Below are 17749 nucleotides of genomic sequence, written 5' to 3' on the forward strand. Positions count from 1 at the left end.
AAGAACGACGTCTTGATGACCATTTTGAAAAACATACTTCCACTTTGAGTTTAAGCATGATTTTTGGATATAGTTTCATGTTCATAAGAAAAATTATTTTCCCAAAAGAACAACTTTTAAATCAAAGTTTATCATAGTTTTTAATTAACTAACCCAAAACAGCCCGCGGTGTTACTACGATGGCGTAAATCCGGTTTTACGGTGTTTTTCGTGTTTCCAGGTTTTAAATCATTAAGTTAGCATATCATATAGATATAGAACATGTGTCTAGTTGATTTTAAAAGTCAAGTTAGAAGGATTAACTTTTGTTGGCGAACAAGTTTAGAATTAACTAAACTATGTTCTAGTGATTACAAGTTTAAACCTTCGAATAAGATAGCTTTATATGTATGAATCGAATGATGTTATGAACATCATTACTACCTCAAGTTTTCTGAATAAAGCTACTGAAAATGAGAAAAATGGATCTAGCTTCAAAGGTGTAGTGACCCGAACTTTTCCATGTTTATATATATTAATTGAGATTGATATTTACATGATTAAATGTTTTCAACATGTTAAGCAATTAAACTTGTTAAGACTTCATTAATTGAAATATGTTTCATATAGACAATTGACCACCCAAGTTGACCGGTGATTCACGAACGTTAAAACTTGTAAAAACTATATGATGACATATATATGGATATATATATAGTTAACATGATACTATGATAAGTAAACATATCATTAAGTATATTAACAATGAACTACATATGTAAAAACAAGACTACTAACTTAATGATTTTTAAACGAGACATATATATAACGATTATCGTTGTAAAGACATTTAATGTGTATATATCATATTAGGAGATATTCATACATGATAATATCATGATAATATAATAATTTAAAATCTCATTTGATATTATAAACATTGGGTTAACAACATTTAACAAGATCGTTAACCTAAAGGTTTCAAAACAACACTTACATGTAACGACTAACGATGACTTAACGACTCAGTTAAAATGTATATACATGTAGTGTTTTAATATGTATTTATACACTTTTGAAAGACTTCAATACACTTATCAAAATACTTCTACTTAACAAAAATGCTTACAATTACATCCTCGTTCAGTTTCATCAACAATTCTACTCGTATGCACCCGTATTCGTACTCGTACAATACACAGCTTTTAGATGTATGTACTATTGGTATATACACTCCAATGATCAGTTCTTAGCAGCCCATGTGAGTCACCTAACACATGTGGGAACCATCATTTGGCAACTAGCATGAAATATCTCATAAAATTACAAAAATATGAGTAATCATTCATGACTTATTTACATGAAAACAAAATTACATATCCTTTATATCTAATCCATACACCAACGACCAAAAACACCTACAAACACTTTCATTCTTCAATTTTCTTCATCTAATTGATCTCTCTCAAGTTCTATCTTCAAGTTCTAAGTGTTCTTCATATATTCTACAAGTTCTAGTTACATAAAATCAAGAATACTTTCAAGTTTGCTAGCTCACTTTCAATCTTGTAAGGTGATCATCCAACCTCAAGAAATCTTTGTTTCTTACAGTAGGTTATCATTCTAATACAAGGTAATAATCATATTTAAACTTTGGTTCAATTTCTATAACTATAACAATCTTATTTCAAGTGATGATCTTACTTGAACTTGTTTTCGTGTCATGATTCTGCTTCAAGAACTTCGAGCCATCCAAGGATCCGTTGAAGCTAGATCCATTTTTCTCTTTTCAAGTAGGTTTATCCAAGGAACTTAAGGTAGTAATGATTTTCATAACATCATTCGATTCATACATATAAAGCTATCTTATTCGAAGGTTTAAACTTGTAATCACTAGAACATAGTTTAGTTAATTCTAAACTTGTTCGCAAACAAAATTTAATCCTTCTAACTTGACTTTTAAAATCAACTAAACACATGTTCTATATCTATATGATATGCTAACTTAAGGATTTAAAACCTGGAGACACGAAAAACACCGTAAAACCGGATTTACGCCGTCGTAGTAACACCGCGGGCTGTTTTGGGTTAGTTAATTAAAAACTATGATAAACTTTGATTTAAAAGTTGTTATTCTGAGAAAATGATTTTTATTATGAACATGAAACTATATCCAAAAATTATGGTTAAACTCAAAGTGGAAGTATGTTTTCTAAAATGGTCATCTAGACGTCGTTCTTTCGACTGAAATGACTACCTTTACAAAAACGACTTGTAACTTATTTTTCCGACTATAAACCTATACTTTTTCTGTTTAGATTCATAAAATAGAGTTCAATATGAAACCATAGCAATTTGATTCACTCAAAACGGATTTAAAATGAAGAAGTTATGGGTAAAACAAGATTGAATAATTTTTCTCATTTTAGCTACGTGAAAATTGGTAACAAATCTATTCCAACCATAACTTAATCAACTTGTATTGTATATTATGTAATCTTGAGATACCATAGACACGTATACAATGTTTCTACCTATCATGTCGACACATCTATATATATTTCGGAACAACCATAGACACTCTATATGTGAATGTTGGAGTTAGCTATACAGGGTTGAGGTTGATTCCAAAATATGTATAGTTTGAGTTGTGATCAATACTGAGATACGTATACACTGGGTCGTGGATTGATTCAAGATAATATTTATCGATTTATTTCTGTATATCTAACTGTGGACAACTAGTTGTAGGTTACTAACGAGGACAGCTGACTTAATAAACTTAAAACATCAAAACATATTAAAAGTGTTGTAAATATATTTTGAACATACTTTGATATATATGTATATATTGTTATAGGTTCGTGAATCAACCAGTGGCCAAGTCTTACTTCCCGACGAAGTAAAAATCTGTGAAAGTGAGTTATAGTCCCACTTTTAAAATCTAATATTTTTGGGATGAGAATACATGCAGGTTTTATAAATGATTTACAAAATAGACACAAGTACGTGAAACTACATTCTATGGTTGAATTATCGAAATCGAATATGCCCCTTTTTATTAAGTCTGGTAATCTAAGAATTAGGGAACAGACACCCTAATTGACGCGAATCCTAAAGATAGATCTATTGGGCCTAACAAACCCCATCCAAAGTACCGGATGCTTTAGTACTTCGAAATTTATATCATGTCCGAAGGGTGTCCCGGAATGATGGGGATATTCTTATATATGCATCTTGTTAATGTCGGTTACCAGGTGTTCACCATATGAATGATTTTTTTATCTCTATGTATGGGATGTGTATTGAAATATGAAATCTTGTGGTCTATTGTTACGATTTGATATATATAGGTTAAACCTATAACTCACCAACATTTTTGTTGACGTTTTAAGCATGTTTATTCTCAAGTGATTATTAAGAGCTTCCGCTGTCGCATACTTAAATAAGGACGAGATTTGGAGTCCATGCTTGTATGATATTGTGTAAAAACTGCATTCAAGAAACTTATTTTGTTGTAACATATTTGTATTGTAAACCATTATGTAATGGTCGTGTGTAAACAGGATATTTTAGATTATCATTATTTGATAATCTACGTAAAGCTTTTTAAACCTTTATTGATGAAATAAAGGTTATGGTTTGTTTTAAAATGAATGCAGTCTTTGAAAAACGTCTCATATAGAGGTCAAAACCTCGCAACGAAATCAATTAATATGGAACGTTTTTAATCAATAAGAACGGGACATTTCAGTTGGTATCCGAGCGTTGGTCTTAGAGAACCAGAATTTTGCATTAGTGTGTCTTATTGAGTTTGTTAGGATGCATTAGTGAGTCTGGACTTCGACCGTGTTTACTTGAAAAATGATTGCTTAACAAATTTTGTTGGAAACTATATATTTTTAATATGTGAATATTATGTGATATATTAATCTCTTAACGCGTTTGATATTATGTGATAGATGTCTACCTCTAGAACAAGTCCCATTGACTCACCTAATAATAATGAAGAGTCAAATGTAAATTGGAATGATTCGTGGACTGATTCACAAGTTCCCGAAGAGGAACATTAAGAAGAGTCGGAACCGGAAGAAGAATCGGAACCGGAAGAAGAATCGGAACCGGATGAAGAAATAGAACCGGTGGGGGAAATAATAAAACGATTAAGTAAAAGAAAATCCTCAACCAACCGACCAAGGTTAATTATGGTCAATGGTGTTTCCGCCAAGGAAGCAAAATATTGGGAGGATTACCAATTCTCCGATGAATCGGATTCCGACGAGAATTCCGATGATGTTATAGAAATTACCCCAACTGAATTTAAAAAGGCAAAAGAAAATAATAAGGGAAAGGGCATAAAAATAGAGAAATCTAATTCCAACCCCGATGAACTTTATATGTATCGTCAACCCCCGAAGTCCTTAAGTTGTAATAATGACCCGGGAACCTCTAAACCACTAGGTTTTTCTAAACCAATGTGGATAACGATGGCTCGTATTAGGGGAACATCATATATCCCTAGAAACTTGGCAAAACGAACCAAAACCGAAGAAGAAGAAACAAGCGAGTCGGAATAATATAGTTGTATTCGTGTGGTGTAATATATGTAATATAGTTTGCTTATGCTTTATGATATATGTAAAAATTGCTTGTGTTAATAAGTATTTTTTTTTATGAATCTAACTCTTGTCTATTTTACAGTATAAAAACACAAAATGGATAGACAACCCAATATTTTAAGAGACCTACCCGGAGACATGATTGATGAAATCTTGTCTAGAGTCGGTCAGAATTCTTCGGCACAACTATTTAAGGCGAGATCAGTTTGTAAGACATTCGAAGAACGTTCCAAGAATGCCTTGGTTTATAAAAGGCTTTCGTTCAAAAGATGGGGGATATCACATTAGGAAATCCATAAGTTACGATGTGTTTACTTTGACGCATATATTGCGGGGAACCCAAATGCTATTTTACGCAATGGGTTAAGAAATTATTTTGACTCAATATATTCGAATATTGGACTTCGTGATTTAGAAAAAGCGGCTAACATGCAACATAAAGAAGCATGTTATGCTTACGGATTAGTAATGTTCGCTTCTCACCAACGTGAGAACAAGAACATCGGCCTACAACTATTAAACAAAACGTTCCCACAAGTGACGGAGTCGGTAATTGGGGTAAGAAATGAGGTTTTTAGATTGTTACGGGACTGTTGAACATTACGTAACCCTCGTCCCTTTGACGACGTTACAATACGCTGTCTTATCAACGGCTATAACGGTTATGTTCCACAAGACCAAGGATGGGAAGTAATCCTAGTAAAACCAGAATGCATGACTTGTTTCTGGACGTATGAATTACGTGTCTTTATTGCCTTTGCTGAACGACTTGTGTACTAGCTAGAATTATCTTCACAACCATCTTGTATCAAATTTATTGTGTGCTATATTTCATGCTATATGTAAAATAAGCGGTATTGTAAGTTTGTAAAATATTGTGTAAAAGTTTGAACGTGAAATATTATTATAATCAGTTTTTCATATAGAATTGTAGTAGTTGAATTGTATATTAGCTACTAAGTATGAACTTAACGGGTAGGTACTACCCGAATTTAAACTTATAAAACGCTAATATGAAGAAAAAGCTTTTATAAATGAGTTCATATTATGCTACGAAATACTATTAACTACTCTTAATATTCTGTATGATTAACTTGTTCCATTTGACTATTTTGAAGGAAATGGCACCGACTACTCGACACACCGTGAATATGAATGAAGAGGAATTCCGTACTTTTCTAGCTTCAAACATAGCCGCAGTACAGGCTGCGCTACATACCAACAATAACCTTGGATCTAGCAGTACAGGAAATCGTGTAGGATGCACCTACAAAGAATTCACTGCCTGCAAACCTTTGGAATTTGATGGAACCGAAGGACCGATTGGATTGAAACGGTGGACCGAGAAGGTCGAATCGGTGTTTGCCATAAGTAAGTGTACTGAAGAGGACAAAGTGAAGTACGCTACGCATACCTTCACAGGTTCTGCGTTAACATGGTGGAATACCTATCTAGAGCAAGTGGGACAAGATGATGCGTACGCACTACCGTGGTCAGCATTCAAGCACTTGATGAACGAGAAGTACCGTCCCAGAACCGAGGTCAATAAGCTTAAGACAGAACTTAGAGGGTTACGAACCCAAGGATTTGATATTACCACGTACGAAAGACGATTCACAGAATTGTGCCTATTGTGTCCGGGAGCATTCGAAGATGAGGAAGAGAAGATCGACGCGTTTGTGAAAGGATTACCAGAAAGAATCCAACAAGATATAAGTTCACACGAGCCCGCCTCCATACAACAGGCATGTAGAATGGCTCACAAACTAGTGAACCAGATTAAAGAAAGAATTAAAGAACAGACTGCTGAAGAGGCCAATGTGAAGCAAGTCAAAAGAAAGTGGGAGGAAAACGGTGATAAGAATCACCAATACAACAACAACAGCAATTACAACAATAATCGCAACAATTATCCCAACAATCGCAACATCAATCGCAACTACAACAACCGGCCCAACAACAACAACAACAACAACAACAACAACAACAACAACAACAACAACAACAACAACAACAACAACAACAACAACAACAACAACAACAACAACAACAACAACAACAACAACAACAACAACAACAACAATAACAACAACAACAACAACAGCAACTACAACAATCATCCCAACAACAATAATAACCGCAACAACAACAACAATCAGAAGCAGCTATGCCAAAGGTGTGAAAAGTATCACTCGGGGTTCTGCACCAAATTTTGCAACAAGTGTAAAAGAATTGGTCATAGCGCGGCGAAGTGTGAGGTCTACGGACCAGGGGTTAATAGAACGAAAGGAACAAATGGTGTCGGAACGAGTAATGGCGGAGCAAGTAGTGTCGGAGAAAGTTATGCCAATGTAGTTTGTTATAAATGTGGAAAACCGGGCCACATTATTAGAAATTGCCCAAACCAGGAGAACACGAATGGACAAGGCCGCGGAAGAGTTTTTAATATTAACGCGGCAGAGGCACAAGAAGACCCGGAGCTTGTTACGGGTACGTTTCTTATTGACAATAAATCTGCTTACGTTTTATTTGATTCGGGTGCGGATAGAAGCTATATGAGTAGAGATTTTTGTGCTAAATTAAGTTGTCCATTGACGCCTTTGGATAGTAAATTTTTACTCGAATTAGCAAATGGTAAATTAATTTCAGCAGATAATATATGTCGGAATCGAGAAATTAAACTGGTTAGCGAAACATTTAAGATTGATTTGATACCAGTAGAGTTAGGGAGTTTTGATGTGATAATCGGTATGGACTGGTTGAAAGAAGTGAAAGCAGAGATCTTTTGTTACAAAAATGCAATTCGCATTATACGAGAAAAAGGAAAACCCTTAATGGTGTACGGAGAAAAGGGCAACACGAAGCTACATCTTATTAGTAATTTGAAGGCACAAAAACTAATAAGAAAAGGTTGCTATGCTGTTCTAGCACACGTCGAGAAAGTACAAACTGAAGAAAAGAGCATCAATGATGTTCCCATTGCAAAAGAATTTCCCGATGTATTTCCGAAAGAATTACCGGGATTACCCCCACATCGATCCGTTGAATTTCAAATAGATCTTGTACCAGGAGCTGCACCAATAGCTCGTGCTCCTTACAGACTCGCACCCAGCGAGATGAAAGAACTGCAAAGCCTATTACAAGAACTTTTAGAGCGTAGTTTCATTCGACCAAGCACATCACCGTGGGGAGCTCCTGTTTTGTTTGTCAAGAAGAAAGATGGTACATTCAGGTTGTGTATCGACTACCGAGAGTTGAACAAACTTACCATCAAGAACCGCTACCCACTACCGAGAATCGACGACTTATTTGATCAACTACAAGGCTCGTCTATTTATTCAAAGATTGACATACATTTCGGGTATCATCAAATGCGGGTGAAAGAAGATGATATTCCAAAGACTGCTTTCAGAACACGTTACGGTCATTACGAGTTTATGGTCATGCCGTTTGGCTTAACTAATGCACCAGCTGTGTTCATGGACCTTATGAACCGAGTGTGTGGACCATACCATGATAAGTTTGTCATTGTTTTCATTGATGACATACTTATTTACTCAAAGAATGACCAAGAACACGGTGAACATTTGAGAAAGGTGTTAGAAGTATTGAAGAAGGAAGAATTGTACGCTAAGTTTTCAAAGTGTGCATTTTGGTTGGAAGAAGTTCAATTCCTCGGTCACATAGTGAACAAAGAAGGTATTAAGGTGGATCCGGCAAAGATAGAAACTGTTGAAAAGTGGGAAACCCCGAAAACTCCGAAACACATACGCCAGTTTTTAGGACTAGCTGGTTACTACAGAAGGTTCATCCAAGACTTTTCCAGAATAGCAAAACCCTTGACTGCATTAACGCATAAAGGGAAGAAATTTGAATGGAATGATGAACAAGAGAAAGCGTTTCAGTTATTAAAGAAAAAGCTAACTACGGCACCTATATTGTCATTGCCTGAAGGGAATGATGATTTTGTGATTTATTGTGACGCATCAAAGCAAGGTCTCGGTTGTGTATTAATGCAACGAACGAAGGTGATTGCTTATGCGTCTAGACAATTGAAGATTCACGAACAAAATTATACGACGCATGATTTGGAATTAGGCGCGGTTGTTTTTGCATTAAAGACTTGGAGGCACTACTTATATGGGGTCAAAAGTATTATATATACCGACCACAAAAGTCTTCAACACATATTTAATCAGAAACAACTGAATATGAGGCAGCGTAGGTGGATTGAATTATTGAATGATTACGACTTTGAGATTCGTTACCACCCGGGGAAGACAAATGTGGTAGCCGATGCCTTGAGCAGGAAGGACAGAGAACCCATTCGAGTAAAATCTATGAATATAATGATTCATAATAACATTACTACTCAAATAAAGGAGGCGCAACAAGAAGTTTTAAAAGAGGGAAATTTAAAGGATGAAATACCTAAAGGATCGGAGAAGCATCTTAATATTCGGGAAGACGGAACCCGGTATAGGGCTGAAAGAATTTGGGTACCAAAATTTGGAGATATGAGAGAAATGGTACTTAGAGAAGCTCATAAAACCAGATACTCAATACATCCTGGAACGGGGAAGATGTACAAGGATCTCAAGAAACATTTTTGGTGGCCGGGTATGAAAGTCGATGTTGCTAAATACGTAGGAGAATGTTTGACGTGTTCTAAGGTCAAAGCTGAGCATCAGAAACCATCAGGTCTACTTCAACAACCCGAAATCCCGGAATGGAAATGGGAAAACATTACCATGGATTTCATCACTAAATTGCCAAGGACGGCAAGTGGTTTTGATACTATTTGGGTAATAGTTGATCGTCTCACCAAATCAGCACACTTCCTGCCAATAAGACAAGATGACAAGATGGAGAAGTTAGCACGACTGTATTTGAAGGAAGTCGTCTCCAGACATGGAATACCAATCTCTATTATCTCTGATGTAGCGACCCCGACAAATCGTCAAGTGACGGCGTCGGCTACGTGGGTCCCATTACCTGATTATAAGTCTTTAAGATAACGTTTGACCAAAATATGTCGCCTTCATTTCAAAATAAAGATTGTTTCAAAGTTTACAAGAATTGTTCAACCAAAAGTTAAGTTACAACGTTATGAGTACGATTGAAATCTAGGCGACACGGTTTAAAGTAAAGTCAAAAGACGCTCCATGAAAAGCATGTATACTCGACATCGGATGCAAGTATCAAATAGTAAGCGGAAGCATGTTTCACATATCGTGCAAGACCTGAGAAAAACATAGAAATCTGTCAACGAAAACGTTGGTGAAATCATAGGTTTAGTAAGTAAATTGTATTGAACCACAAGGTTCTTTAAGAATTGCTCAACCAGAATCATTCACATTCCAAAATAGTATTTGTATCACGAGCACCCAATTATCAAGGCTTAACCGAATCTTCCCTCTGAATTTTGAATTTAGTGTTAGAACTTACACTATACATTGTTGAAATTATATTTCATTCACTAACGGTAGCGAACCGTCTGAATGAGGGTTTGTTAAACCCGTATGGCCACACAACATAATTACACGCTTACACTTACACCCTGCAAGTGGAACTAATGATAATTGGATTGAGGACTTTTGTTCAAACTCGTATGCATCTTTGTATTCGTATTTGTTCACAATGTAAAAGCATGAAAAGTAAATAAGTATGAAATGTATGTGTTTCTCAGCCCACGATGTAAAGAATAAAAGTGATTGAAAAAGTGGGACTATGATCTCACCTTGAGTACAAGAGTTAATAAAGTACTTCAACAAGTAACCGTGTGCAAGGACAAGGCTAGTCTTGACCTAAACATATAGGTTATATCAATAACGGTAAACACAAACGGTCAAAGATGTTCAATTAGTCCTATGGCTCGTTACGACTCGATTATGAAGCATGTGAGTCAAATTGTCAAGTTTCATGCAAGATACAAGTATAGAATCATGTTAGAAAGATTGCATAATTAATTGGTTAAGTTTGACAAAAAGTCAAACTTGGTCAAAGTCAACGAAAAAGTCAATAATAATAATAATAATAATAATAATAATAATAATAATAATAATAATAATAATAATAATAATAATAATAATAATAATAATAATAATAATAATAACAACAACTAGATAAAAATTAGAACGACGATAATAACGACGATAATAATAATAATCATTTTTACAAAAAAATTCAATTGATTATAACTTCTAATCCGTTCATCGAAACCATTCGCTATGTAAATGAAAAGTTCTTAATTTTTCGCTAGCTTTCCAACGACATGCATACCTTATACCTTATCTCAACCGCATAGGTAACTAATTCAAGATTCACATAACCTATCAAAGGGCAATATCAAAAGTACAAGCATGCATAATCCTATATACTCGAGCACTAGTCAGGATACATTATTAGTATGTAAAAATTTATTTACGAGTACTCACGTATCAATATTGAGATTAAATATTTAGGTAACGAGTACTCACGGCTGAAGCATACTGACTAAACCCTAATTAACCCCTAATTTAACCCAGTGAAGACCTCGAAGTTCTTCCTCAGGATATTCCAAAATATGACATGGCCATACTTGTGTGTCGTACTGCGGTTCCATTCAGAACCGTAGAACGTTCAGGCATCCTTGACATGTATTTACCAGTATTGGTGTGGTTGAAGGTCTGGTGGGACGACGTCCGATAACCACATTACCTATCGACCGGTCCTTCGTTTCTGAAACATCGGCAACATCGAGCTCAGGTTCTGAAAGTTCGTCCAATAAATCGAATGCTCGTAGTCATCCTCGTCGTCGTCGTTATTAGTGTCTTTCAATACCAGCAACTTTGTAGTCGTGTGCTTGAAGTGTGTTTAATTAAGTAAATGTGTTTAAATTTAGTAAGTGTGTTTAATTTTAGTCGTGTTTAATTCAAAAAAATTCGTTTGTCTACTTAAATATTGCTCTTTATATATAATAATCGATTTATCTACTTAAAATCCGTTTTCATTCAAAACAAATGACAACAACATAACAATTTCATTCAACATAACTAATACAAACGATACAAATACAACACAATAAAATATTAAAACAACGACATAATTAAACTGAATCACAATAAATTATTACACAAACGACATAATTAAACTAATACATAATAAAAGTTTCTTCATCTTCCAAAAGTAAGTAAAGAGAAATTCGTCCGGAATGCCAATTGACGGTTTCTTTTATACCGCACCACTGTTCTTCGGTACGAAGATACTTAGCGGACAATTCTGGAACACAATCATCTTCAAAATACAAAACGTCAGTGTGTTCAAACGGTACATTTTCTTTCAAAAATTCTAACAAATCCTCTAAACGAAGGTCGCGAACGTCAATTTCTTCGAACGAAGCTTTCGAACCACGCGTATAATCGTACTCTTTATTTTCATTACGGAATTTACTACCGTAATATACGTCAAATGAGACGATAATCGGTGAAGTCGTTATCATTTTTATATTGAGAAGTTTTTAAAAATTTAGTTGATGAGTTTGATGATTGTGTGTAGGTGTATAAATACGCAAAAACAATCAGAACTAAAAGTCGCCCGGAAAGCTTTCTGGACGATAAATCGTCCGGAAAGGTATTCCTGCCATTTTTTTTGGAGCCAATTTTTTGGAGCAAAATATTTTTGAGCCAAAAATTCTGTCGGGCACCTTTCCGAACGACTAGGAGTCGTCCGGAAAAGTCTGGTAAAAAAGAGAGACTGAAAAGCTGTTTTTTTTGTCATTTAGCGGATCTTTGTGGACGATAAATGCCGTCCGAAAAGGTGTCGTCTGGAAAAGCTCTTTTTCTAGTAGTGATTTTCAGTTTTCACATGCCAGAAGACCAATTTAAGATCCTAATTAAATTGTTTGTCTAGTTCATATTTTTCGATCAACAAAAGCACAATGTCATATTATACCTATATTCTAAAAGACATAGGCCAACTCAATAGTACCCGGGGTATTTTCGACTTTTTTTTTTTTTTTTCAAATTCAACCACAAACTACCCACACTTTATCCAAAAAATCAAATCCACCCCCCAAACAGGGGGGTAAAGTGCCAATTAACCATTCTTATAAAAATCTTAAACAAACTCCACCCAAATATTCAACGGGCCATATCTTCGCACTCGCAACGAGTTAAATTTTTCCGCCACCATCGTTAAACTCGAAATAATTTTAGGAACAAAATGTCACTAGCTATACACAAAACGGGCGCTTTTTAAAAAACGCTAAATATTTGGGGTACTTTTCATACACGTTAATTCCCCGTTAAATTTTTAAAAGTCGACAACTCCATAGCGAAACGCGGAGATACACATATATTGTTAATTTTAAATAACATTTAAATCTTTCACGGGTTATACCTTTTAGTTCGACTCGAGTTGCGTTTCAACAACATCATCGTTAGTCACAAAAAATTTTTACAAACTAAACGCAATAAAATACATTAAAAACCGAACCCTCGGCGCGAAGCGAGGGTTCGAACACTAGTTTGAACTAAATGGGATTTGGTGTTGTACAAACTGAAACTTGACATGATTATTTGCGAGGTCAAAGTTGAAATATAAGATTATAGCAATTAATTATTTAAATCAACAAAGTGACATATACAGAAATTCTAGAAGAAAACCGACACTATTCATTATCATGTCCTCTATCATTCTTCGTTTATTTATCACATTGTTCGCTATCATCTGCGCCTGTAATCTGATCAAGTCTTTCGCGACTGATATCAAACCACATTTTCAAATAATACTTTGCTAATGTGGATGCTTATAGTTTCACAATCAAAGTAGGCTCTATAGTAAAACGTTTTGGCAACAATTAAAAATATCTGTTTCAAATCAGGATCAAGATCGTTGGGTGAGTTGCAGAGTACGAGTTGCACAAGTTCTTGCATTTTGGACTCGGCCTCAGAGACTAGTATGATCATCCTAATAACAAGTGCGTAATAAAGGACTTATCAATATAAAGGTTATGATGCACATAATTAATTAACTTGTTATTTTTCTGTGAGTGTACCTTATGAGATAAATGGCGAAAAAGGTCATTTATGATGGAACACAGTCGTCGATATTGAGGGTGAGACAAGGTCTCCTCAGGTAGCCATCGACCGCTGCTCATAATTATAGTTTGAACGATGAGTTCGGCTTCTCCTGACACTACATCCACTTCTTTTTGCCAGCTCAAGAGCCACAATGTCCACTTATTTTTATTTAAAATAAAATTAATATAGTAGAAAATGGATGATGATAAGCAATATAACGAAACCTTAGCGTACAATTAAACCGAAATATGGCAAGATAGAACTTACAACATGGTGTAGGTGTAGGCGGATGTGTATACCATGAGCCAACCCCGTTTCAGATGTAATATGGTCGAGAGTTTTGTGCAGCTCATCCGTTATCATGTGCCAAGGTTTTCCATCTTTTTGATGACGTTGAGGGTTTGAGAATTCGTCAGCAAATGCTCTAATGTCAGCGTTTGTGAATTGAGGTCTCGCAAAGAAGGAGGTAATGATGTTGATCAGCACGACTGTTTTGGCCCAAGAAACTCGCTCATTACGTCTTTCTGGCTCGAATATGCTCGCTGCTGCCTCATAATATGACCATAGAACCTTTGTATCTAAGCTCTCATCAATTTTTAGATTCGCATACCATCTGTTGATAATTTGATAAATTACATTTACGAAATGTAGTGTTATTAGCCTTCCATATAACAATTGGTAGCTTCATTTAGTTACACTCCCTCGGTCTCAATTTAATCGTCCCGACTTTTTTTCATTAACTTTGTTTTAAATATTATTTTTTTGTGTGTTATATAATACATGATCAAAATAAACAAACTTTTATATGTGCTTTCATAGTTTCATTTGGTATAAACTAGAAAAGTGGCCCGCGCGATGCCGCGGTGCCTTTTGGGATATATAATCATAGTTAACGTAACGTTATGTATTTACGGAAATAAAAACGCTTTGCTACGGGTGTTTTTGAATACACGTCGTTAGTACCTAGTATACCTAATGACATATGCATTTTTAACGTCAGGAAGATTGTGTTAAAAATGGAAACATCACCATCGATATGATGTAGGTAGTTTGGGTTGTTTATTATAAGTGTATGTATATGTATTGAAGATAGCCCGAGGTGTTTAGCGTCTTTTGAGAAGTGTCCGTTTCGCGTATAGTTAGTCCCGTTGGGTTCGTTAAATTTTTTCGAGTTGAACGGTGGTTTCGGAAAAATTTAACTCGCTCGGGACCGAGCGAGAAGATAGAGCCCGTTATAAATTCGGGTGGAACTAGTTTCTTTTATTTTATTAAAATTATTATATTTACACTTTCTATCCCTGGAAAAGTGTAAACTTGAGGGACCGTTGTGTAAATTGAGCCGAAGTTGAGGGACCGATTGCAGTGTGAACGCAAACTCAAAACGACAACTTAAAACAACTGAAACGACGAAAGTTTAGAATCGAGAACTATTAAATTGAGACGTAGCCACGTAGGGATAGACAATTTACTTTTGAATATATCTCCATTCCAACTGATGAATTGTTTGACAGTGATTGTAGTCTAGTTTGGCCATCTCAAGATATTTGTTATTGCAAACATTCTTCATCCTGCATTTTTATTAAGATAATTATAGATATACATGATCTTTTAAAATATATATATATATATATATATATATATATATATATATATATATATATATATATATATATATATATATATATATAAACGAGCAAGACTGAAAACAAAAAATGTTATAAACCTATAAAGGGTTTTCGCTAGCCAAATGTCGTCTTCTCCTCCATACTGCTCCAAATAGTATCTTGCCTCAAGGCGAGGTAGGCTAGCGTACCATGGCACATTCAGCACATATCGAACCTGCATACCAAATTTAAGAGTTGTGTTTAGGGACTACATATTTAAAGCTTGTTAACACGTGCTTTAGATACTAAACATATCATTTGTCACATTTATGATCATTTGATTCTTTTACGTACCTCGCCGGGCAAGTCTTTGGTAATGAGCCATCTGTCCAAAAGTTGATTGGCTGATTGTTTTTCGGTCAAGAATTTACGAGAAAAAGTCTTGGCATCATTAAGGATATTCTCTCCTGGAAATAGCAGCTGAGAAGCTCGAAGTAGATTGAGCATAACGGTCACAGTTTCTGTTGACTGTCCCGGATAACACCCGAACTGTCCATCTTTCTTAAAGTGCAAAAATACATCTATCACGGTAAACATAATTACTTAATTTCAATCACGAAATTACACCAATTCATAGTACATAAATCGAAGTATTTAGTTAATGACACTAACCAGGAGAAATATAATAACCGTTCGTTCTTAAGACATGAAAAGCCATTGCAGTGTCATCAAGATCCGGTACATTGCAATTTCTCGCAAACCCAATGCCTTTTTCATCCCAATACCTCAAGGATTAGTTGGCATGACACATTAGTAAATTCCAAAATTTTTGAACCCGAGCTAGTTGATACAACAACAACAAAACTCAATCCCGCATATGTGTGTGGAGCTAGTTGATATATTGTCATAATATAAATTAATGGACGTGCAAATACATTTAAAATTTTTGAATCTCTAAAGGAAATAATACAATCTTTTGACACAGAAGTCTTAAACCTGCGAACATGTAACATTCTTTACTTGCCCAATATGAATGCATTTTTTTAAAGTTTAAAAGAATTTATCTACCTGTGTATATATTCAACACAATCCTTGATCTCAAAACGAAAATAACGTGTGATTCCAAGGCGTTGCAAGCGATCAACGATCCAAATCCGTTCATACATGTCAACAGGGTATGCAGTTGGGACTGTATCAATTAAAATGACTTTCTAAACTGTAATATAACATATACCTTCTCGATTGAAATTTTTCGATATATACAATACATGATATACCTCTTCCATTGAATTTGGCAACAGTGTTGGTCAAATATGCAAGACAATTTGGATCCTTAGTTTGCATATATGCGAAAGCCGTTGCAGCCGGTGAGAAGAGGAAAGATCCGCCTTCCGATTGAAGTTTTAGAAGCTTGTCCCATTCTAAATCTTTCATCCCTTCCAAGCTATAAAGCATGATTGTTGGAATCTTGTGAAATAGCTCCTTTGGTATCCTTCATATATTAAATAAATATAACGCATAGTAGATCTTAGTTTATGTTTACTTTCTTTTATTCCTATTAACTATTACTACTATTACCGTATGATTTTGGATTAAGAAGTTGAATTATCAAAAGGGGCTTACTTTGCGAGCTTTAGGTCTCGTCTTGCATTGATCTCATTCAAGATGGGAGAATTATTAGGCACTTTAATTTTTAATTTTTGTGCGAGTTCAATGAGTGAAGGGAAGACTATTTCGAAACCAGGTGTCATGTGTTCAACCTTTTCGTCCCCAAGCTTGTTCATATTTTCGTCCACAAATTTCATCCCTGTTTAATCTTAAACCAATCATAAGATGAGGAAGAATTGAATGACAAGTTTTATGGTCATCATTAGTGTTTAACTATAGACAAACAGTTTCTTTAATCTAAAACTATCTGGCTGATTTATTTATAACAGAAGATTGGACCATTTTGTGCGTTTACCTTTTTGACACTTATCGGAATCTATATTCCAAGTGGTTAGCGCGATCACACAAGCCAATGTGTTGAGGAGCCTATCAAAAGCTGAAAAAAGCATTGGTTCACCCCATGAGCCATCAGGGAGCTGATGATTCACGATCCATTGTAGACATGATGGAAACTGTGGTCCACCCCTTAATCCATTGACATCTTCAATAAGTGCAACCCAAGCTGTGTCGTAAGCTGAAGGACTTATCTCACCTTCATCCATTAGAGCAAAAATTGACTTAATCGATTCGACATACTTCATGACTGCACACTGGTCACCCACAAATGGCATATCGCTCTGTGGTAGTACACCTGCGACACGTTATACAATTAGGTTGTGACCTATAGTATCAGCTTATATGCATCCAGTATCCTATCCTAATCATATTCAAATTAATAATTTGACTGGTTTTAATAATGAAGTTTTATCTAAGTGACATTCTTATGATACATGTCCATACAACTAATCTCTCATGATTTACCACCGAGCATATGGCT

General features: G+C 35.2%; 1 protein-coding gene across 1 annotated transcript; it reads right to left on the minus strand.

Moving 5' to 3' along the window:
* Positions 1-13345: 13345 nt before the first annotated feature.
* On the minus strand, positions 13346-17474 carry LOC139842355 (ent-copalyl diphosphate synthase, chloroplastic-like). Its single transcript, XM_071832504.1, has 11 exons — positions 17228-17474; positions 16888-17071; positions 16542-16756; positions 16333-16453; positions 15937-16049; positions 15619-15845; positions 15384-15499; positions 15130-15228; positions 13928-14273; positions 13613-13818; positions 13346-13547 (listed from the first exon to the last, which is right to left on the minus strand). Exons 1-11 carry the CDS (start codon positions 17472-17474, stop codon positions 13346-13348), a joined length of 2076 nt encoding a protein of 691 aa, XP_071688605.1.
* Between the last annotated feature and the right edge of the window lie 275 nt (positions 17475-17749).

The sequence above is a fragment of the Rutidosis leptorrhynchoides genome, chromosome 4, assembly GCF_046630445.1.
Source record: "Rutidosis leptorrhynchoides isolate AG116_Rl617_1_P2 chromosome 4, CSIRO_AGI_Rlap_v1, whole genome shotgun sequence".
Lineage (NCBI taxonomy): Eukaryota > Viridiplantae > Streptophyta > Magnoliopsida > Asterales > Asteraceae > Rutidosis > Rutidosis leptorrhynchoides.

Bases quoted from the DNA above. Each gene is read 5' to 3' on its own strand.
- LOC139842355 (XM_071832504.1), bottom strand. From the start codon at position 17,474: ATGGATGAAGGTGAGATAAGTCCTTCAGCTTACGACACAGCTTGGGTT. The intron at 16,050-16,332 runs GTAGATAAATTC...CTAATCCTTGAG, and splicing joins TGTGTTGAATATATACACAG to GTATTGGGATGAAAAAGGCA. The intron at 15,846-15,936 runs GTTAGTGTCATT...TTACCGTGATAG, and splicing joins CGGTTATTATATTTCTCCTG to ATGTATTTTTGCACTTTAAG.